This window comes from Sycon ciliatum, chromosome 5 (genome assembly GCF_964019385.1).
Source record: "Sycon ciliatum chromosome 5, ocSycCili1.1, whole genome shotgun sequence".
Classification (NCBI taxonomy): domain Eukaryota; kingdom Metazoa; phylum Porifera; class Calcarea; order Leucosolenida; family Sycettidae; genus Sycon; species Sycon ciliatum.
In genome coordinates, this window is record NC_088647.1 from 5,919,952 (window position 1) to 5,943,188 (window position 23,237).

A 23,237-nucleotide genomic window follows, 5' to 3' on the forward strand; every position below is an offset into this window, starting at 1 on the left:
AAGTGACACGAATGGGGCTGGGCGTACACATGTACAAATACATCGATGTAAGCGGAATGTGTCCAGGGTGCCGGCTTTGCACTTTGGGTCAGATTTCAGCAAGCGCAACTATAGTACCTTTCATCTGGTTCAGCTCTTCTTTGAGTTTCTTGATCTCCAGTTGCAGTTGTGTGACGTTGCCCAGTGTGTCCTCGTTCACAATGGCACGGTTGCGGATCATCTTAGCACGCCGCGCAAAGCTCAACGTCGACAGAGTTTCTCCGAAGCACTTGGATGCCATGCTGACATTGGCGATGATGAAAGTTTTGGAGTTGCCACCTAGTTCACCGACACGTCACATAACAAGGAATACGAAAGAATAGGTTAGCACATATCAGGGTTCTAGCCAGAAAAAATTGCAGGTGGAGGGGAAACAAACAGTTCACCCATTCTCCATGTTCTACTATTGCCTTGTCACAAAATATGCAATGCACAGGTGCACAGAGCGCCCGGAACGGTCGATTAGTGGCCTCATTTTCCGTGTGTGAACCGAAAACCAAAAAACCAAAATCGAAAATGGGTAGGGTGGTGCGCTATCACTTATCAGAGTAGGGGGCGCTGTCCCCCCACTCCCTTTGGCTAGAACCCTGTATATAGTGAACAAGATGGATGACCCGACTCAGTGCTCATTTGCTTTGCTCCATCCTGTGGCAAAATGGGCGCCTAGCTTTCACGTTGCGGTGTTTTCAACATGTCGATTCTGCAAGCCCTCTGCATGCCCATACTTAAGTCGTTGCTATGCCACACCAAGCTAGCATCTCCTAAAAAGAGTCCAACCTATACAAAGAGGCAAGGTTAAGCGGACAGTAGCGGATCAATGAACCGGGCACTTTGCACTGCAACTCACCCAACGAATCTCTCAGAAGGAAGGTGAGCTTGGAGTCTCGGTACGGCACATGACGTGACTTGCCGTGTGCCTGGTCAACCAAGGCCATGATGACGTTTCCCAGAGTAGATAGGGAGCGATTGATGTTGCCAGCTTCCTGTCAAGAACAATGGGCAGAGTGTAACAAGACATACAACAATCGACAATGCTACTTTGCTAGATTTTTGACCTGAATTTTAACACAGCATTACCCAGTTAGAAGAATTCCATGCTGTAGACAGCAAGGGAGAAGAACAGCGCTGCTCTTCCACCCATCATGCATGACAAACAACCAATGCGCTCACCGCTCAGAGCACTCACTCAGCGCGGGGGTCAATATCAACGCACAAAAAAAGCAGAAATGAGGACCGGCAAAATGGCATAAGATGAGTTTTCAGGGCATCCCTAGGGCGCACAGCAAGAGATATATCATATAAGCATAAGTATAGTAAAACCTGGTGTAAGCGACCTCTGATTTTAGCGACCGCTTTTCCATGCACGGACAGTCCTACATAGAAACTGCGCTGGATAGAGAAACAACCTGCCTTGCGCGGCCAGCAACCGACTTTTAGTGTACCAAGAGTCGTAGTGGACCTGCACACAGCGACCATAACCAGCCAAAATTGCCGTCTTGGCTGGCAGGGTTGACTGCAACAGGGTTGAAGTGCGCTCTGAAGCAAGTGCATGCAGTCAACAGAAGTGACAAGTGACAGCGCAGGATGCGCTGCATGCACTTGAGTGAGGTGCACTTTGCCTGCACGAAAGTATTCTATGCTCCACACCTGTCAATATGAATATGAGTATATGGAAGTACAATCATGCACATGTACGTACACGATCCGATATGCCGCGGAAGTATGGGACCCATATATCACCATCGTACTTGCCAGTACAGTCTGTATCGGCTATAGAGTGACCGGATATAAGAATAGATCGGCTACAGTGATATTGGTACGAAATATCAAAAGCAAAACGTATTTTATCCAGTACAAATATCACTATAACCAATATTATCGGATGTAATGATATATCGGATATTATGATGGCAACAAAGAATCAAAACATGCAGAACACACTACATTATTATCGTCTATAGTGATAATTTAAAATACATGTTGCAATAATATCAAAGGCCCTATTTTTTTACTTTCTTCACGTTGCCTATTTTGATAGTGACACATGTACATGTACATAACAGAATTTGTTTATGGAAATGCGGGCACTGTCAACTATGCAGCATGCTCATTTGTCAAAACGCCATGCTGGAAGTATTTCCTTGCCTTTCATGTGTCGATCGAAAAAAAATCGATCGTATCGCATATAGTGATGCATCGGTTATAGTGATAAAATCACGGAAATCAAAAGGGTACGCTATAGCCGATACAGACTGTACATGTACTTGGTGGATTGTGTACGGTATACTTGCTTACAGAAACGCTGGTAACCGTACTAGCAACAAGATACAGTACCAATTATCAACACCGCACGGCAACCGAACAGTGCAGAAGTGACACAATACAAGCATTGGTACGTAGGGCACTGTCCAATGCACAGCCTGTGCTTGCTGATGCGATATACGTACTTTCAGCCTTGTCCCGACAGCATGCGTATCTCGCTGGCGCTCGCTGCCGGCAAGATCGACCAGGTGAAGTTGAGACGTCTTGATCTTCGCTGCAGCTCCGGGTGACTCCTAAGCACGGAATTCCGGCACACGAGCAAAACACACATGACAGTTACATTGAAATTCTGAACAGATACTTACACTATAAGACATGCATGACCACATACACTCGGCACACATAAATACATCCAAAAAAAACCGAACACTTGGCGCACCTCACTCACCTTTACTTTAGATTCCACGGTCAGTGTGAATACAGCATGGCTACGACTACTCTCACGGTTCATTGACGTAGCCGCCACACGACGGTTACTCCATCCGCCTGACAACACCTGCACAGGCACAAGACAATGCAGTAGACACAAGCAGAGCAGTCCATCTAGGGTTCCATGTAATAAGGAATTGCCTGCTGGGACTCCCCAAGTAAAATAACAAATTCTATTCCTACTATTACTACTACAGTCAGTTGACAAATCCAAGACACACATGGTAACATACAGCTCCGACAGTAAACTCACATCGAATGCCTCTTTGGCGGACGCGACGGGCTTCTCGGTGATACCGTCCACGTACACACCTCGCTTGATGTTTTCTCTGAGATGTGCAGGTCAGTGGCAGTCAAGGACAAACTCTCACAAGGCAGAGTCACGGATTGCCAGATGTAATAGTATGTACTCTTAGTAACTCATGAGGAGAAGGGAACGAAAACGTTTGGTTCAGAAAATGTCCGATTTGTTCTTCTAGACTGGTGAGGCCGACGTATGGATGCATGAATTTACCACTTGAATAACTCTTAGCTCTGCGAATGATTTCACTGGCCATAACTACATCATGTGAGCCATGCTATACACAACAGAAATATGAAAAGAAAGAGATGAGGGAGGGAGAGAGAGAAAATCTGGCTCTAGAAGAAACCATCCCCTGTGAACATAGGGATAAACACAAGGGAATGAAAAGGAACACAGAGGTGCTCTCCCCTAAGACCCCTAGCAAGTACTGGCAGGATATGAAGGCCAACGGAAGCAGTGTCCAACAGATCAAACACTTGCTCGTTGTAGATCTCCAAGAATGACGTCTTGCACAGGAACTGCACCAGATCACCACGCTGGAAACCGGTACAGATACACAGAAAACAGAGATCACACCTTAGCCAGCTCCAGGAGAGTCAAGTCAAAGTCAAATGTTGTGACACAAACGCCAGCTTTACTCTCAGTCCATTAGTGAAATAGGCAGGTTCACTGATGATACGAACATAATGGGATGGGTGGACCTACATGCTATTAAAATTTTTTTTTAATGTCACGGTTCGCATACGACTAAGACTGAGTTTTCCCAACTTTTCCGAATCCATAGGAACGCCGCCACTCCCAAAGATCAAGGCGCAGATGAAGCTCCTCAGGCGGTAAACACCCGAGTGGATAAACAAGGCTCTCCTCGGTCACCCCAAGGTGTCTTTTCCAGCACGGAATAGCCATGCTGCGCAGGCCTACATGGCACATCAGAAGACCTGCAATGCCGACGTGGTGTGTCCAGCGTAAACGGCAATCATGACGCTCCTCACCTTCTGGTGCTCGCGATTGATGAGCGAGAAGAGGTAGTCAAGTGTGCGCGGGATCACGCCGCGCAGTTTCATGCTCAGCTGACCGTCGTCGGACGGACCTGACACAGAGAGGCACAATAGAAACCGCAAGCACAGAATATAAACTCAACACGCCAGGAAACTGAAGCCTGCACAGCCGGTTGTCAGCATCGTCTACGACTGTAATGAAATAAAATAAAAAGAGTACAATAAGTCCACGTTCCCCGGCACAAATCAACCCAATCCTAACTAGATTGACACCGCAGAACAAGGTAGACCGGCGGGCCATAGTAAAATTCACCAGGCTGTACTTTCCCGGGCGACCTTGGGACTGATCAAGTGCAATAAACATGGAAGAGCATGCATGCGCTGTTTCTTGAATGGCATGTTTGCAGTCAGTTTGATCGAGCCCCAGCTAGGCGAGGGCATCGCAGGACTGTCCACTAGTATGCTACGTAGTGCTCACCAATCATTGTGAATGTTTTGCCGGATCCTGTTTGGCCACTGCAGCAAACAAAGCACCAGAAATAGCAAGTGAGACAGAGAAGAAGATATCAGCAGACAGCTGGCAAAAAGATGTGATTACATTGTACTCGAAGTGGGTTACAGTGAGCTCTGCATCCCACCCGCCTGTGTGGATTCACTGGGTCACGGCTTGCAAGTGACTTCTTGGCCACACGCGTGCATGTGTTTGCATGTTGTGTGATAGCACATATACGTACATGTACATCCACGCACGCACATGTACACGTACACACACGCACACACACACACACACACACACACACGCGCGCGCGCGCGCGCGCACAGCCACACATGCGCGAATGGCCACGGTCGGCCGGACCACTTACTATGCAAAGATCGTGCCATTGTATCCTTGCATACAGCTCTCGACAATTGTGCGACCAACAACACCGAATACCTCCTCCTACACACAAAGGAGAAACAACGGCAGGAACGCACAACAAGCATGATCAGCATTGCCCCTGGCAGGATGAAAGATGATACACGCAAAGGAATGATACCGAAAGATACAGTACAGATAAGAAGCACATGTACAGAAACAGATGTGCCTGAAACTAATAGAACTACAGTTCCGGTTGGCCACCGGCACCCTGAAAATTCATTTTGAACTACATCAATTAATTTTCAGTGAGTGTACTCAGAAAAAAGGTTAGAATTTCAAGGCAGTTTGGTCACTCAACCAGTCACACGCATACGGCGGAGATTTCACTATAACATGATTCTACATCACACATCAGTACTTTGGGTGAAACAGTGCTTGAACATCACCAACCTGTGTGGTTTGTGGCCCTGCTACACGGTCGAAAGTGAACACCTTGGGCTCAGGCTTTGACAGCATGGTGACCGAATTGAGCGAGTCGACCTGCAGGCATTCCTGCCGATCCAGGTCGCTGCTGCCATCCGTCCCGGACAGGAACGGACGAACACGTACAAACACCTTGATTGAGTCATCACTGCAGTGCACACACGGAAGCGCAGAGATTACAAACAAGGACGCCACACACACACACACACACACACACACACATACACACACACACATGGGCATATGAGTACATGTGTTCACTCAAACACAGACACACACAGGCACGGCACGTCCGCGCAAGTTTTGAAAACACAAAAATTCAAATAATATACAGCTGTGGATATTGGTGAACGCTAGTTCACATCACTCTGTGTACATGTTGAATAATCTCATCTGTATTCGGCTTTCCAATGATGAAATATATCCTAGTCAACCTGAGAACATGTTCATAATCACTAGTATTATGCATTGGGTACAAGGCTGCAGCACAACGGAATTTGGCCGCTGGCGTAGTGTGATCTAGTCCTTTACTTTAGCTACTGTCGTGGACATTGAAATCCGTTGAGAAGTCGAGCGGTCACGGGACGCTGGCCTTGCAATCGTGAGCACTGCCGGTCCATTCTTGCAGTGTGGACGTGAACTACAGTGTGTGTGTACGCGCTAAGACAGAAAGGGCGACGACCCCAGTCATTCCACCAGATTTCAATGTCCATACAGGGGCGTCGCACACGGTACGGTCACTACGGTATTGACCGTACCACTTTTTGCCCCAGATCTGCAGATACCGCGTGAATCAACAAAATACACTGATCTGGGATCTAAAATTCCAAAATTTTCGGCTCAGCCCCCCACGAGTAAATTGTACTTCAGATGGCTGACCGTACCACACTAAAATACCTTCCGACGCCCCTGCCATAACAGTATCTGTTGGCCTTTCAATATGCCCTCTTGTTTTGGTGGAGCATTTTCTACGTGTTCAGTCGTGATTCAGGCTAATGTTAATGGGCCTCCACAACGCATGCTGCTAGCTAATTCACGAAGCCCGAATTTCATTGAGCAGCATTGCAATTTGCCTGGTGGTAATTTGCAAAGCACTCTCCATTGGTGGGTATTGCTGACGCTTTGGTGGGCATGTTCCATAGGATTTTAGGCATTGAAATAGGCACTACAAGCGTGCATGGAGTAAGGGTGAATCTCTTATGCATTGGTGACCGGTGAGTTCAATCTCAACAAAATAATAACTTTCAAATTTTAATTGCTTCAGAGTACTTTGAAATCGTTCGAAGGTGCTAAGTATCGCACCGGTTCCAGATACGAGTACGGAACCGTCACCAAAACAGTACCTATGTCCTCCAATTACCTTCCGTCAGGTTGATCTGCAGATCACCACAGCCGATGTTTCCAAGAGGAGCACGTTTCGCATGGAACACATGAACAACACAAAAAGACATGCTTCACTGATTGAGGATTAGCACACGATCAGAAGGTCATCCGCCATATCTCTCTCCCTAGCTCTGTGTCTGACCTGGCATGGTGGACGACTAGCCCCTATACACAACCCTCATATCCTTGAAGCATCGGCCTCGATGGTGCAAGATTGGGAAACTATTGTTACACGTAAAGGTTTGTCATGACTTATTCCCCAATATGAAACAAATAGTTGACAGAGTTGATCCACTTTCCCAAATCAAAAGCCACCGATCGGTCGTCGACTTTTTTCAACCGTCGTCGCGCTCACGGCTCAGCGACCCATTTGACGGCCGCCGAGTTTGATTCTACCGCGCTTCCTCATGAATAATTGACGCCAAAAATTAAATAATTATTTGCCGGCCGGCTCGACATGCATTTTATTTGCCTGATTTGGGAAATTATTTTGCAGTGATCTACGCCTGAGTATATAGACCCTTTGCATATGCGGCCAAAAAGGCTGCGTTTTGTACGCCACGCGTCATACCCATGACTCACCATTGTCACGTGCACGGTGTTTCTTCAAAATGGGACATGTCGTGAACATGGTGAAGGAGATTGAATGTTTGGCAATTGAGAATGCCACTTTGACGTCCATATTTTCACTTTCATCGTGCTCTACCACTGGTCTGTATTGATTGTTATGATGGACACGGAGCCTGTAGTCTCATCTGACCCACTGCAGCCAGTAGTTACCCCCAAGTTATCTGTGTATGCCGAGAAATTGGATTCCATTGGGAAGAAACGATATGAAGAGAAATTGTCTTTGCTTTCTGGATTCGACCCAATGCTGGGCGTTCCTCGTGGTGCGAAACCTGTTGAGCCGTGTGTGGAAATGTCTGACCTTATGTCCTACTTGGTCCATGAAACGAGTTTCTGCTCCAAAAAGCAGTTTAAAGCAAAGAAGGGCCTTGACGCATATAACCAGTTCGTATCAGGTTGGGTGAAGGAAGTGAAGTCGTTCGAGTGCTGCGGGAAACATGTCACTGTAGCACGGGTAAGAGTTTTGTTCATCACAATAAATAATCACTCTTCATCGGTAACACTAGTATGGCAGAACTGACAAAACTGAATCTGCTGAGTTGGCTATTTACTCCTGATTAGTATGTGTGTATGAAAGTGGTTCAAATTTTGAACTTATAGGGGAATAATTGATAAACAAATTTCAGCACATGTACTAGATGCGCCACTTACTGTGCCATGAGATTGTGACTTGACGTAGTACTTACTATACCCTTCTTGCGGACATGTCCAGGGCTATATTTCTCAGTATGCATATGTACAAATTATTCCAAATTGTTGGTGAGTGATGAACGTGCATTCCATGTGTTCCATGTGCTCCATGTCTCTCACAGGTCCGTCACTCACAAAGGTTCAGCGAAACACCACTACACTGTTGGCTTATCACAGACCCCGATGGTGTTGTCTGCTGTGCGCACTGCAACTGTATGGCAGGCTTGGGAGAAACGTGCACACATGTTGCTGCTACTCTGTTTTTCCTGGAGGCTGTTCATCGGCATAAGGAACCCGCCGCGACCGTAACTGGAGTGCCATGCCAGTGGAAGGTCCCAACCTTTCAGAAGGAAATGGAGTATGCCAGGGTAGCAGACATTGATTTCTCGTCGCCTCAGCAGAGGCAGGAAGCACTTGATCGAGATGTGTCACCTCCCCCAAGCCCAAAGCGCCTCTGTGTGAAGCTACCCTCAGACGCCGAGAAGAAGTGCTTCTATAAGACCCTTGCGTCCCTGAAAACGAAGCCCGCCGTCCTGTCCGTCATCAAGCCTTTCCTATCAGGTTATGTACCAGCATCAACTTCACCCACCCTCCCGAAGCCACTGAATAGCCTTTATCAAGAGGAATGCCTCGCTATGAGCCATGAGCAGCTTCTTGATGTGTGTGCACAGAGTAATGTGGACATAAGCGAGAGGGAAGTGGCAGCTGTTGAGACAGCTACAAGGATGCAATCTGGCAGCAGAGTGTGGTTTGAACAAAGAGCCGGCCGTGTGACGGCTTCCCGAATGTATGATATATGTCACACATCTGCGCAGTCTCCATCCAGGAGCCTCATCCAGGCTATATGCTACCCCGATCCTCTGCCAAAGGGTGCTCCCTCTACACGCTGGGGACAAGAACACGAAGGCCCTGCACGGGAGCGGTACACTGCTATGATATCTGCCAATCACATGAATTTCGAGGTGTCTGATTCTGGTTTAGTCATCAGCAAGGAGCTGCCATTCATCGCTGCCTCACCGGATGGCATTGTCCAATGTGATTGTTGTGGATCCGGTCTGGTGGAGGTGAAGTGCCCTTATACTCATCGGGGGACTCCATTGGATTCGGCTTCCCAGGACAAGAAGTTTTGCCTGGAAATGGTTGGGAGCAAGTTACAGCTCAAGCGGACTCACGCTTATTATTTGCAAATCCAGACCCAGCTGTATGTTACGGGAGCAGATTTCTGTGATTTGTGTTTGTGCCTCTTCTCTGAGGATGGCAAGAATGATTTACATGTTGAACGCATCTACCCGGACTGTGATGCCTGGAAGGACTTCATTACAAAGGCGAAGAAGTTCTTCTTTGGGTGCATCTTGCCAGAGCTCGTTGGGAAATGGTATACGTCCAAGGGTGCTCGTCTTAGTATTGGCACTACCATGGGCCCTCAACAACCACCACCAATGTTGTCGCCTGCCAGAGAAGCCACATCTTCCTCGACAGTCCAAATGACGACGCAAAGCCTCTCTCTTCAGTCAGCTGCGAGCATCGCCCAAGTCCAGTATCCGATGGCGTCGAGTCTGGCACTTCATTCGCCGTCAATGGTGAAGGCCTGCTGCAAGAGTGGATGCTCCTATTCTTTAGATCTTCGTCCTTGCCGCTGTGGTCACCACTTTCATCATATATGTACGACTGATGAGGATGGAAAGCTGTGTGCTTGCTGTTATACAGCGTACCCCTTTTTATAGTCATTGACGTATTCGTCATTTTGTGTTATTTATGGTGGTAGTGCCACTCATTAACCACTATAGTTTCCCTTGCCACTGGAAATGACCTTAGCATATATAGCTCGCGCGTGTGTGTGTGTGTGTGTGCGCGCGCGCGCGCGTGTGTGTGTGTGTGTGTGCACATGTGTGTGTGTGTACGTGCGTGTGTGCCTGTACGCACAATGAACGAACAGCTTTTCGCTATCATTGCTGTTGCAATGGGCAAGTAACGGGTGTGTGTATGTGTTTATGAAGAAGGATTCCGGTTGTATACCCCAGTGACACAGTACTCTCTTGGCTCCCTGGCCCCTAACTACTGTACTGCGGGCATGACCATTACAAGTTAGTCTAGTAGGATGTTTTTGTTTATAACCTGAGAATGTGGAGAGCATGAACGCGAATGTTTTCTGATTTTCTGAATTTCTTTGCTAAATTTGATTTCTTCTTTGCCTGCCTGACGTACGAGTAGTAGTTTTGTACAAGTATCTCTCCACATCTGCTAATATTAGTCCGTAAAAGCGGCATCCTTCCTTGGCTGTTCCCCAGTCCAATACAATACCACTACCTCACAAAGCATTGTGTTTGCTTGTCTCAACCATGCAGGGAGTGAAAATATATCCCATGCTCTGCTTGCTGTATATTGAAGTCAAGCGAGAAGTAGGTATTGCTGCATGCTAAGAAGCCCCTGGTGTATTGTCACAAGCTAACAATACAGCGGATATAGGGACAAGATTTTGAGGCCCGGAGGCATGTCGTTGTAACCAATGTTGTCTGTACATGTATGTGGGACACAAGACGAGTAAATCGTTATAAATTTTTTCAAACTGTATCTACGGGACTGCATGGCAGCTCTCAGATTGCGGGATAAGATCAGAAGATACAAGCAACAGAGGAAAAAGCCCACAGCCAACATGTTCGGTGTCTCCGCTGTCACCGTGAACAAATCAAGTGAAGCGAAAAAAGATCATGATATGGCAGTGTCATTACAATAGAGGTAACTTGCAAATCTGGAAACTGTAAAAAGGACAACTGTGATTTCAGCAACAACAAAACACACACACACACTCTACAGCCATCACGTTCGGGCTCTCCACCGTCTCCGTGGACAAGTCAAGTGAAGTCGAAACGGGTCATCGGCGCAGGCAACAGGTGTAGTCACTCGAAAGGCACAACCGAATCACAGAGATTGGTCAGGGCACAACATACAGGAATGATACGGCAAATCAAAGGTCGGTCATCTCCAGAGCGACTACGCAGGAAATCAATCGGCAGTATTCCTCGCAAAATAGAATATTTCTTGCGGAGATTCCCAATAACTCGTTCGACGTGGATGCGCACGTTTGCGATGCTGCGGGTGGTATGCACATCATCGGCCGACAGTTGCTTCTTACCCCTTGTGAACGCTGGGATGTGGAGCTTGGCTCCCTGCACGGCAACTAGCTCCTGGATGTCAAAGCCACGGTCTGCAAGGACAATGTCTCCAGGTAAAAGGTTTGACAAGAACTGAGAGTGCTGGGTTAGATACTTGTCACTGACGCGCCCGCCCCACGGCTCGGAGATGAAGGAGATGACACCTTGCGGGGTGATCCCAATCAGCACTTTAATTGTGTTATGTTGTTTGTAGTTCGACCATGTCTGGGCACGGGTGTACAAGTTTGAAGGCCTGTCTATGAACACTTCGAAGCAGTCGATGATTGATGACACTTTCACGCCAAACGCCTCCCTGAAACAAACTGGTGTTGTCGCTTGTAGCTCCTCCCTCCCTGGCCAGACAACCAAATGTGATAGTCGACGGTCCATGGCTGTATACCATTTGGTAAGAATGCGGGAAATGGTGCCAGCCGATACACCCATCCGATGGCCCAGGTCTTGTAATGATGAGTCCAACCGTAACTTCACAAGGGCAACAACCATCTCTTGAAACGGGGACAAGGCACAGCCAAATGAGTCTGGCATTCCCTCACGCACATGCTCGTACACAGCCAGTAACATCTCGAAGGTTGGCAAACCCGTAAAGAACCGCACATCGCTATCATTTTGCAACTTGGCTTGCGTGAACGGCGCGTGACTGGCCAATTTGCCTTCAAGCACCTTGTATTCCGCTGTCAGCTTGGTCAGCCTATCTTGCAAGCCCTTGTTCTCTGTAGATAGCCTGGCCAGCTGCACCTGGACGTCCAAGTTGTTGGAGCTAGCCGTTGGAGCATGGAGGGAAGAAGGTGAGAAGGTGGCTTCCGTTAAAGATTGAAAGGCAAATGTTATATCATCACCAGATAACAACGTCCCCACGCATTTGTCATTGGTGTCCTTACTGCCTTCTTCAGAAAAGTCTAGCTCTTGAACCAGCTGGCCAGGTGGAAAATTGGATAAATCCATGCTCTCCTCCACAAGGACGTCACTCTCATCATCAACATCATGTGGCGGTGACAGATCCAAAGCAGCAGGCCCAGCATCAGGTGATGGTGGTGGTTGTAACGAGGCAACGCCAACATCACACAGATGTGGCGGATCATTGACATCCAATGAAGCTGCAGCCTCTGAATGGGCCTCCTCCACTCTCTGTCTGGCTTTGCGACGGGCATAACGCTCCACTACCTGCTCCTCACTCGCCTTCCTTTTGCCAGGACCAGGCAAATTCTTCGAAGGAACCCAATCTGGGTTTGTTTTGTCCCAGAGTTCAGAAGGGCGGCCGGAAATGAAATGATCGCTGCAAACACGAGCATCATCCAATGTCTTCCCAACTAGGTCTGCTCTGGCTATCGCTGCAATCCACAGCCGTCGCCTCTCCTTGACCAGTTCGATGTCAGCACTTTTCGTTTTCGAGTTCACATTGGGAAGAGAAAACCTCTTGATTTTATCTCGACCCGTCCGCTTCGTACAGCGGGCAATAGAACATATACCCATCACCACAATGGACACAGACTACAGAAATGCAAAAAGCGGACTGCTTGGCAAGGAACAAGCGCAAGAAGAAGGGGAAGAAAACTCTAATATCAATTTGAAAACAATTTATTATAATCGAGGATGGGACATGTCCCAAGTTGCTTCCAACCTAGCACGGGTCCCTGACGTCATGATAATGATGACATAATGCGTACGCTGTGCAAAGGGTCTATACAAGCCTTGTTCTTTTCCTGCAGTGTTGTGTCCTTTGTCAGTTTTGAGGATGAAGACAAGCACGAACATGACTCAATGCCATAACAGTACAATCATGACTGTAGTTCAGTCTTCTGTCTCGTCCGGGAGAAGAACATGGATGGTGGATTACAGGGTAACAGTGCACCATGGTGTACTCTTACAATGTAGGTCTCGACAAATCTGAAGATTCAAGAAAGTAGCAGGACCAATCCATCCCCCTCCCCGACCCCTCTCTGCTTCTCTCCATCACATACAAGTTCATACAACACGAAACGTCAATGTTTTCTTTCCAAGAACTTGAAAAAAAGACGGAGTAGCCAGAATAGCTGAAGCGTACAGGGAAATGTTGAAGTGGTTTGTATTCAATAAATACTAAAGAGGTAACTAAAATATATTCAAGCATTACCTAGAAAACGGCTCTGAAGATCTCAACTTCAAGGATATCAGAATATCGGTAATAAGAAATTGTATGAAAATTACATGTCTTTCCCTCAAACTAGTCAAGAAAATTACATGACGGAATATATAGTTTGGATTCCACTGAAACAGTTTTCTAAATGTTGGTCATGCGCGCTGAAAGAGCGCCTAGAAACGAGAGGTGTCTCTGCCGAAGATGAAGGACTTGAGCCAGTCCATTGGGACCTGCATGCGGAGGCGCCAGCTTCCAAGCCGTGTGGCGTACGCGAGTCTCCATAGTACCCACGCACTGTGACCTGGTTAGAGAAAAGCAGGGGCACACACACAAACAGACACACGGGAGGAATTAGCAAAAAGAAGACTACTTACACCACTACGAACAAGAAAAGCACACACACACACGACCAACAACTAGATGTTCAGATGAACTAGTGGTGAAACGAATATACCGAATATTCGAATGTTCTTTCGGCTTGTCACATTCGAACGAATATTTCTCATGGCGAATATTCGCTAACTGGGTATGCAGAGTTTACCCGGAGACTTCAAACTTCCGTAACTTCGCGAATACTTGACCGAACCGCTTCATCGAAAGTCCCATCGGCATTAGAAAACTCTCAGCTGTCGTCTCGGAGCAACCCGTATGCGATCCGAGGTCCTGAAACGGAGTTATGGCGGTCGAACGAAAAATCAGGTCTTGAGCTGTTTTTTTGAGCGTGTAAAATGCACTTCAGCTGGGGATTTTGTGAAAATTGACCTAGAAATGGTGGAGAAATATGTGCCTTTGTTTGTCATGCCTAATAATAGTGACAATATCCAATAAAATGACTGAGAGGAGGGCGTGTGATGTCATCCGTGTTAAAGGGGAAGTTAAGGCAAAAATTAAAATTTCACCAGTTGTAGTCTTCGGGGTGCTGAGTCGAATGGTCTTGGTCCGAGGAAGCTGAGACGCTCCGTTCCTACTTGAATCCCAATCGAACTCGCGCACTTCCACCGAAACTGGGTGACTGCGCCCTACTAGATGGGGATTTGTATGCAACATGTCACTAAAAGCGCCATTTCGTTCTTATAAAAGCATGGATGACCGCGATTGGCCCATATGTTGTAGTCTTTTGGACGCTGAGTCGATTGGTTTTGGTCCGAAAAGGCTGCGATGCAGCGTTCCTCCTTGTCACTCGAGTTGAACCTTGGTGTGAAAGTTGTCGCCTGCTGGCGTGGTGACCAGGTGATTTGGGCACCCAGGAGCACGTGACCGCTTGTTCAACCATGTTCGATTGGGAATAAAGGAGGAACGCTGCATCGCAGCCTTTTCGGACCAAAACCAGTCGACTCAGCGTCCAAAAGACTACAACATACAGGGGCGTAGCGCCCGCTACGACTGGTACGACCATGGCCGTACCACTTTTCGAAAAGTGTGGTCCGTCCGGAACGTGCAAAACCGTAATAAAAAAATCAGGATCCATCGATATGCATATGCGCATCAGACTTTGACCTTTTTCTAGACTCGTACTCGTAGATCTGTTATGCATCAGCAGTCGTACGGAGTAGTCTACGTACTCGACTCGACTGCACACGTACACTGCGCCAGAAGTGTGCCAGAAGTTCCCAGACCGCAGGATTTTGTGTCTTTTTTACAAAAATTTCCGCCGACCTTTGGTCGTACCACTTCCAAAACCCCTCCTACGCCCCTGACATATGGGCCAATCGCGGTCATCCATGCTTTTATAAGAACGAAATGGCGCTTTTAGTGACATTTTGCATACAAATCCCCATTTAGTAGGGCGCAGTCACCCAGTTTCGGTGGAAGTGCGCGAGTTCGATTGGGATTCAAGTGGGAAGGGAGCGTCTCAGCTTTCTCGGACCAAGACCATTCCGACTCAGCACCCCGAAGACTACAACTGGTGAAATTTTAATTTTTGCCTTAACTTCCCCTTTAACGAAAAAATATTCGTTCGTTCGTTAAGCCAAAGAATATTCGGCTACTGGGTTTTGATATTCGTTTCACCACTAAGATGAACTGCTGACATAACAAGCACTCCCATCCCCAATGTCCTCAGAACACACACCAAGCAAAAATGCACTTACCGCTCGCCTTGAAGAACGAGAAGTTGGACAGGGCACGGTACTCGCCAATATAGGCCAGCATACCCAAGTTGTTGAAGACAAATGGCTTTACCTCCTTGCCTTCTACGCGCGCTGAGAGTGACTTAGCAAGATACCGACCAGCACGCTCCGCAGCCTGCAAATTCGCCACAGAGAAAACAGCAAAAAAGAAGAGGACACAATCACAGCACTTTCAGAAACTTGAAAAAAAGAAAAAAAAGAAATCATGAACGAAAAACAGTCTACAGTCATGTATTTGTATTCAAAAAGCATGTTCACTATTGAGCACAGTTGACATGAATCAGCAGCAAGCAGCCACAAGTGGTGAAAGCATGTGTTGGGAAATTTACCTGGGCAGTGCATGGCAGAGAGCTGTGTTTGACATCAGCACAGTCACCCAGAGCATACACGTTCCTGCACGGGTTCTCTCCGTGACAGAGCAGCTCAGAGTCCGTAACCAGCTGCAGGCAAAACAAAGATACAGAGCGGAGCTGTTATACTGAATTAGGCACGAAGTAACATTGCAGGGCCTGTGCCAGGGCCAAATGGTGTTGTCTAAGCACAGTTGGAGTACATTGTGCTGTCAAAATATTCCTAACATAGCTCTAGGCTAGATAGAACAGAAATAGTCCTGGAGCTTTGAAAACACCGGATAGAGGTTGGCCAGGCCGCCGTGCACTCTTGGGGATATGTACTCATGCTATTTATTACTGACCTGTCCACGTCCATTCTTCTCGAAGCGAACACTGTTTGTGAATTCCCTGTGTACAAAGAAGATCGACACAAGATATGTGACGATGATGCCAGACACTCGAGTCAGCGGGAGAGAGAAACACTGAACGCAGGACAGCTAGAAAATGCATCATAACTACAACACACAACACAGATAATGCACAGAGGATTTACTCACCGCGGTGCTAGTCCAGTTGACCATACAACCAGTCCAGAGGGGACGATCGTTCCATCAGAAAGAGTGACACTGTTGGCATCCACTCCTGAGGAGCACGAATTAAAACCAAGCAAAACAGCCTAAGCAGAAACAATCATGACCAGGAAGAGAGCAAGGTCTGGGCACTAAATAACTGCAACAAATATTAAGTCAAGCGTAGCATCTCTACAATGCGATAATAACCATGCAGATCCATAGGTATTTATACATACCCAGGGCTGCATCATTCTGAAGAAGGGGAACTCTTGGTGAAATGGCTTCACCGCAGCAAATACGCCACAGATAAAGACTTTCTGACTGCTTATTACCTTGGTACAGTCGTGGATAGTTGCTTCATAACTCATTCCCTTGTGTTTTTCTATTTTTAGAACAATAACGTTTGAAAATATCCTCTTACCGATACTCTGTCAGCACATCTAAGGAAATTGTCTAAGCAAACTCCGCTCAGAGAAATCACAAAGAATGCAAAGACGTACACTGTGCAAAGCCTCAACAGTACATCCGGCCAACTTACTGATGACTCTGTCATGTACAAGTTCCATTTGACGACGTTCGTTGATTTTATTGGTAGCGTAGGTTTGAAGGTCATGATCAAATGATGGAAGAATTTTCATGGCTTCTACTATTGTTACACGTACATGTTGTGTTTCAGAACGGAACAGGCGACGGACATCCTACAGGAAAGTTTATAAAGAAAAGAAAAGAAGAGAGGATGACATTACCAGTTGATCACTCCAAAAACAACTCAATATTCTTTCCCTTGGAGTGGATGTGCTAGGATTCAGAGTCATCGTGTTTAAAATGAGGGTGAAGGCTGGCGATGACCAGCCACACACTTGTTTGTGTGTAGCCAAGGACTTGGTGTGGCTGTGTGCGCTGGAAGGCCAATACGAAGGTACTAGTACATGTATATCAGACAGTTGCCAGGCACGAACGTGCAAGTAAAAAGGAATTTGTCGCTATCCTGCCCCCCCCCCCCCCATAAAATCCCATGGTACACAGAAAATCTGGCAAGGAAGATAGCGGACGTGACACAGGTCACTCGTTCGTAGTGCCGGCCAAAAAGGCATACACGATGTTACTGCTCAGCACCACAAACACATAGCTGCTTACCTCTTGCACAAAGTCGTACAACTCCGCACCAAACTCAATACCTGTTGGACCACCGCCGACAATGACAATGTGAAGCAAGCGCTTTTGCTCGGCTTCTGAAATTCCAGGTCGAACCGAGATCTCAAAGTTTCGCAGAATACGGTTGCGGATGGCACGGGCATCAGCAACTTCCTGCAAGTGCAAAAAAGCACAGCAGTACGTGAAACCAAACTGATAAAATATAATGAGTAGTTAATGACACATGCAGTCACGCACATCACGTGATGCTTGACAAAACAGAGACAGCCACAAGGCCCAGGTTTACCCAAGCAGCAGGAAAGCCGGAGTCCTCCCATCCACTCATTGAGAAATGTGGAGAATCATGAATGGAACAGAAGGCAATCAAAGACAAACAAATACTAGTACACAGTCACCCTGCAGCGGCGATGATGCATCAATCACTGGCTTCATTCAGCAGTGCACTGTCATCAAGATTCGAAAACACGCCATGAAGTGCCGCAGGCACCAAGCCTCCGTATTTACCTTCAAGAAGAAGGCGTGTTCGTATACGCCCGGTGTTCCAAACGTGTTGGGGACTGCACCACAAGCAATGATCAGCTGGTCGTACTTCACTTCGTACTCTCTGATGTTATTTGCATCCAAAGCGTTCCGGCACTTCACCACGTTCCTGTGTACATCAACCCCAGTCGCCTCGGCGAGATGAAAATGCTTCTCATCTCGGAACCCGGCGTTCCGAACTGGCTCGATGATACTGCGAAACTCCAATGTACCAACCGTTGTTGAGGCCAGCAGTGGCGTGAAGAGGAAGTGGTTTCGGGGGCTGATTACGGTCACATCAAACAGTTTCTTGTCAACATTGCGAAGAACACTGTAGCCTCCCCAACCTGTGCCGATAATAACTAGCTGTTGTCTACCCTGTCCAGGAGCGAAAGACTGGGCAAGTTCACTCTCCCATCGGACCTGGGATGGCACGCGCAATGCCACACGTCCAAGTTTAGAAAGAGCCATTCTAGAGTAAACCCTCCCGTTCTGAGGACCTGCCGTAAAAGCAGTAACCCTGTCGTCGGTGAGGGTGTTCTTCTTCACAGGAGAACGACAGGTCCAGTCGTTTTCCGCATGGTACGGGTCATGTCAGCGTAGAACAGTCTCCTTTCCAGCTCCGCGCAGTCCGCGGCCCCGCGGCTTCGGCTCCCCCTGGTTTCCATGGCGAAAATGGCCGCTGCGACTTTTTTTGAAAAAATCCCAACCGCCACTACCATGACTACCGCAGCTGTCCACGGCCACCCGGGCCGTACCAAGGCCCCCCCCCCCCCCCCCTACTGGCCCTAGCCCTAAGGCCTAACGGCCGCCGGTACTCTACTAGTACTACCGCATCATTCATGCCCGCTATAGCCGCTAGGCATTGGCGGATAATGCTCGAAAAGGGGGCAGATTCTGCTCGAAAAGCAGTGAACCATACAAACCTTCAATTCATACCAAACAAGCATGAAACTTACCAGAAAAAGTACCAAATTCTGCCAGTTTTCCGCAGGCTGCCAGCAATATCCGCATATGCCTAATGCCCGCGCCCCTGCCATGCCATCGTGTAGGGGGATTATCAAATTTACATGTACATGTACATGTATCATGATCATGACCCAAATAAATTGCAAAGGCAATCATGAGTGGTACCTAAATCAAGGGGTGGATCCTCACCAAACACAGAGCAAAGAGCTCAGTTCAGGGAGTAGTAAAGTTTTTAAAAAAAAGTAAATTATCGTGTCCGTTCCCGAAGGGAACTCACGACGGCCGCTAACACCCGGTAAACCATTTCAGGGAGTAGACCTACCTGCAACTCCAGGCAGTCGTAAAAGGTATTTTTTGCGACTCTTTGCTCCAAACAGATCAAATTTTGGGTGGATCTACTTGTACTCTTGGTGGGTTTTTTAATTTTTATATTCGATGTATTTTCAAAATGCGTGAAACAAAAACAGAATTATGCCAAAATGAAAAAATGGACCGATTTCTGTCAATTGGATTGTATGATTAGCCACGAAATAATACGGCAGCGCGAAAATAAGAAAAACAAAGGAGAAAACTCTTGGTGTACTATAATTAAGCAAAGACCACATCAAAATCGTTGTTTCTCTTCCAAACCTCCCTCTTATGGAACTGCCTCCCACCAAGACTAACTGCAGAACCATCCATTATTGTTTTCAAGAATGAGCTTCTCAAACTCACTTGCAAACATAGTGCTTCGCTCTCCGGTATGCCTACGCCATGTACATAACCCCCCCCCCCCCCCTGTGTGCTCCCCAACGCATTCACGCTGCACAACTTTCCACTACTTTCACTTTAGCTCATACATGTACATCCTTCAAAGCGGTGAACCCCTTGATAGGCGACAAGCCTCTGGGTCATCCTAATAAAGTCGTTTAAGATATATTATTATGTAGTCTGCCATGGTCTACAGTCCCCTTCAGGCCTGGTACGGTCGATGACTGACTCAAGTCATCACGTGTGGATAGAAGCAGGAATATGTCTGCAACTACAGTCGTGCCCATGTACATGGTAGGTGCGTAGCCCGCACGGGGCACAACCCCCCCCCCCCCCCCCAACACCACCACCACCACCAAAAAAATCAAACTATGTAGGTCAATCAGCATGCACGGCATGATGACCATGATGACATGCACCAGCCATTCTACACGCATGATAGTACATGTACCGTAAGTACCGCCAGAGCGCCCCATGGCCCACCATCTCGTCCTTTCGTGGCCGCCTTGTGGAGGTGGATTCCTGCCTGTAGGTCATACGACACGGACCTTGTACAAACATAATCAAAGTCATTGCACATGTGGAGTCAATCCGTACCCAGTTTACCTTCGAGCTCCACATAAAAGCATACCAAGTGTGAACTTAGTACACGAAGGTTCTCACATCGTACAAACTTGGTAGCATTTTGCCATACGATTTTCTTACCTTGGCTGTAAAATCAAGGTGGGGCGCTCTCGCAAGACGGGGCGCTCTGGCGGTACTTTACGGTACATATACAGCTAGCTAGCGAACTACGGCCGTGCAACCCCCCCCCCCCCCCCCCGGCTAAAAGGGATTTAAGGGGGGCCAGCTACGTACGCCCCTGATGTACATCACTATACTCGTCTACACAATTTGTACATGGTTATTCATTATGGTTATGTACTCTCGACGTACGATAATTAATTCTATGATTTTTTATCCTTCTGAGTGTATCCTCTACCTTCCCACCTGAGCTGTCTACATTGTAGTACCAGTACTGTACAGTACAATTGGAGATTAGACCTGGCATGCTGGATTGTGCACATTTTCATCCTGCACTGGCACTTATTGAATATATTGTGTACAGCAGTGCACGTGTCGGCTCCACGCCGTATTTCGTCGTATACGCTGAAGTCGCTTCACAGGCCGAAATTCGACAATGGGCGGAAATTAGAGAGGAAGCGGAGGATTAATGGTACTTTACGGTAATGGGTCATTCATGTTATTTATTATTCCATCTCGACTGAAATGGGTATCATACAATGTAGTAGGAACTCTTCAGGAGACTAAATCCCATACTCAAAAGCTGCCATGACGGCATAATATGTCAATGGCCCACAATGCGGTGTCAAGGATACAGAACACAACGGTACTGAGTTGTGAAGACATGCAATGCCTTTGCCTGCTCGGCCATCACATGCTCTTGAACTTCATGTCACCAATGACTGGCAAATGGTCCGAGCAGAACCGCACCGATGGAAGAGCTGTGTACTCTTTCACTGTTTCCTCACTCGGCATGGGCACGACCTTCTCAAGCTCGAACGCGCAATCCTCAAAGTAAACAAAGTCGAGGAGCGACACGAACGACTCTGTGAAGTTGGACCACGGCACAGACTCATGAGGTGCCACCGAGCCAAACTTCAACTCATGCTCACAGGAGTGCTCAATGACATCACGGTTGTCGTCACTGATCCGATTAGGATGGCTTTGGCTCAGCCTGCCGGTGGTGATGATGTCATGGACGGCTCGCTCGTGATTGCCGTTGAAATCGCCACACAGTAGCAGTGCTGGTGGCAGGGGACACTTTGTCCACTTGGCCACAGACTGCTTGTAGTCGGCCATCAGCTTCATGATCACAAATGACATGGCCAGACGCTGATCAGAAGCAACTGGATGATAGTACAAATGAGTATTCCCCACAATGATATCACGGCCATCACTCTTCTGCTGGAGATGAATAAGTTGCAGTGTTGTGTTTCGTGACTTGAACGCATTACGGATTCGGAAAGGCAGATGCTGGAAGAAATTAGCGCAGATCGGGTTCTCAAACAATTCCTCCTTGATAATAAAGCTCTTTGACTCCATGTGCGTAAACCGGTCCGTTCTCCACAGAGTGCTCATGCCCTCGCGTAACTCCTTCTTGAGTGCAGTCCTGCCATCATAGCCAGGCAAACTTGTCAGCACAGGCTGATGAAACCGCCGCTCCTCTACTTCCTGTAGGCACAGAATATCTGCGTTGTAAGCGGGCAATTCACGGCCTAAGATCATGTCACGATAATTCGTTTGCACACCTTTCACTTCGCAGTAGGGGTAGTTGTCGTTTTTGCCAGTTGGATCAACAGCATACATCTCACCCAGGATGTTGTACGACAATACACGCAGCTTGTCCGAGTCTACTGGATACGCCTCAGCAGTGTGCTTGGCACGCTCAACGTAGCCCAGTTGCCGGGTGTCTTTCTCCACAATTGTTAATGGTGATATTGTCACCGGCGGTGCATCAGGTAAACCTTCTGGCATGATTGGCCACACGGACAGTGAAAGTCTGCATCCAATATCTTCCTCGGTCGGCGTGTAATCTCTCTCAGTGCAAATTACCTCCTCCCGGGTTGTGCCATCATCGTTCGTAATCACTCGCCGCCACTCATAGCACAGCTGGTCAGGTTCACACTGCTCTGAATGTATGACCGGGTTAACATGTACGCCAACAGTAAGATAGCTCGCGAAGGAAATTCCAAGCACGCATGGAGGATTCACGGTCACTACGTGCTCAACATCACCTATTTTCAGCACGTCACCATTGTCGAATGCATGCACGTTCAATGTCCCTGGTTGCTTGGGCTCTCCATTTTTATCGTGCAGCTCAACAGGTAGTGCATCACCACCACTATTACCAGTGGCGACTGTGGATAGAAGACCGATGCGCTCAAGGGTCCCTTCAAACGGATCCGTCCGCACTCGGTTAATCATCCGGCTAGTTCCTCCAGACCTGAGAAATATGCTCACATACAATGAGCCCTCTGTGATACGAACAGTTACTGGCTCACTCCTCACAGTTGCAGGAGAGCACATCCATCTCAAAGAGGATGTGGTAGGTGGAAGTCCGAAGAGACGGAAGCCACGATGACCAAGGCGGGCAAGATTACCAGCCATGGTGGCGGTATCACCGTGAAAGTTCTATATCCCTCAGCTCAATTTCTTCTAGCTATTTTTTGTAGACTGATCCAAACATTTTTCATCGATTGCACATTTTGATTTCTATCGATATTTTTTGAAAAGAATATTTTCATGCATGCCGGCCACACAAACGACGTAAACTACTAAACAGACAAACAGAGAGAACTACAGTAGAAGTAGTTTATAATAGTTC

The 23,237-nt window shown here is 47.5% G+C and overlaps 5 protein-coding genes across 5 annotated transcripts in view; 1 reads left to right on the top strand and 4 right to left on the bottom strand.

The window, feature by feature from the left end:
• LOC135817329 (kinesin-like protein KIF15) overlaps positions 1-7,138 on the bottom strand; it is a 28,927-nt gene extending 21,789 nt beyond the window's left edge. The window contains exons 1-12 of the mRNA XM_065330497.1: positions 6,960-7,138; positions 6,795-6,810; positions 5,402-5,582; positions 4,956-5,032; positions 4,571-4,608; positions 4,087-4,184; positions 3,532-3,630; positions 3,044-3,124; positions 2,750-2,857; positions 2,487-2,594; positions 887-1,022; positions 118-318 (exon numbers count right to left, since the gene is read on the bottom strand). Coding sequence (XP_065186569.1) covers positions 118-318; positions 887-1,022; positions 2,487-2,594; positions 2,750-2,857; positions 3,044-3,124; positions 3,532-3,630; positions 4,087-4,184; positions 4,571-4,608; positions 4,956-5,032; positions 5,402-5,582; positions 6,795-6,810; positions 6,960-6,966 — 1,150 coding nt within the window. The 5' untranslated portion in view covers positions 6,967-7,138. The remainder of the gene's footprint in view (positions 1-117; positions 319-886; positions 1,023-2,486; positions 2,595-2,749; positions 2,858-3,043; positions 3,125-3,531; positions 3,631-4,086; positions 4,185-4,570; positions 4,609-4,955; positions 5,033-5,401; positions 5,583-6,794; positions 6,811-6,959) is intronic.
• A 203-nt stretch (positions 7,139-7,341) lies between these two features.
• On the top strand, positions 7,342-10,268 carry LOC135817330 (uncharacterized). Its single transcript, XM_065330498.1, has 2 exons — positions 7,342-7,898; positions 8,257-10,268. Exons 1-2 carry the CDS (start codon positions 7,545-7,547, stop codon positions 9,856-9,858), a joined length of 1,956 nt encoding a protein of 651 aa, XP_065186570.1. The 5' UTR covers positions 7,342-7,544; the 3' UTR covers positions 9,859-10,268.
• Positions 10,269-10,442: 174 nt separating this feature from the next.
• On the bottom strand, positions 10,443-12,872 carry LOC135817331 (uncharacterized). Its single transcript, XM_065330500.1, has one exon. The coding sequence runs from the start codon at positions 12,775-12,777 to the stop codon at positions 11,032-11,034; it is 1,746 nt and encodes a 581-aa protein (XP_065186572.1). The 5' UTR covers positions 12,778-12,872; the 3' UTR covers positions 10,443-11,031.
• Positions 12,873-13,272: 400 nt separating this feature from the next.
• Positions 13,273-18,699, bottom strand: LOC135817332 (uncharacterized). Its single transcript, XM_065330501.1, has 8 exons — positions 18,116-18,699; positions 17,594-17,764; positions 16,995-17,154; positions 16,442-16,526; positions 16,247-16,292; positions 15,882-15,992; positions 15,514-15,667; positions 13,273-13,724 (listed from the first exon to the last, which is right to left on the bottom strand). Exons 1-8 carry the CDS (start codon positions 18,599-18,601, stop codon positions 13,597-13,599), a joined length of 1,341 nt encoding a protein of 446 aa, XP_065186573.1. The 5' UTR covers positions 18,602-18,699; the 3' UTR covers positions 13,273-13,596.
• A 2,341-nt stretch (positions 18,700-21,040) lies between these two features.
• LOC135817333 (2',5'-phosphodiesterase 12-like) lies at positions 21,041-23,143 on the bottom strand. Its single transcript, XM_065330502.1, has one exon. It carries the CDS (start codon positions 23,018-23,020, stop codon positions 21,284-21,286), a length of 1,737 nt encoding a protein of 578 aa, XP_065186574.1. The 5' UTR covers positions 23,021-23,143; the 3' UTR covers positions 21,041-21,283.
• Positions 23,144-23,237: the final 94 nt, after the last annotated feature.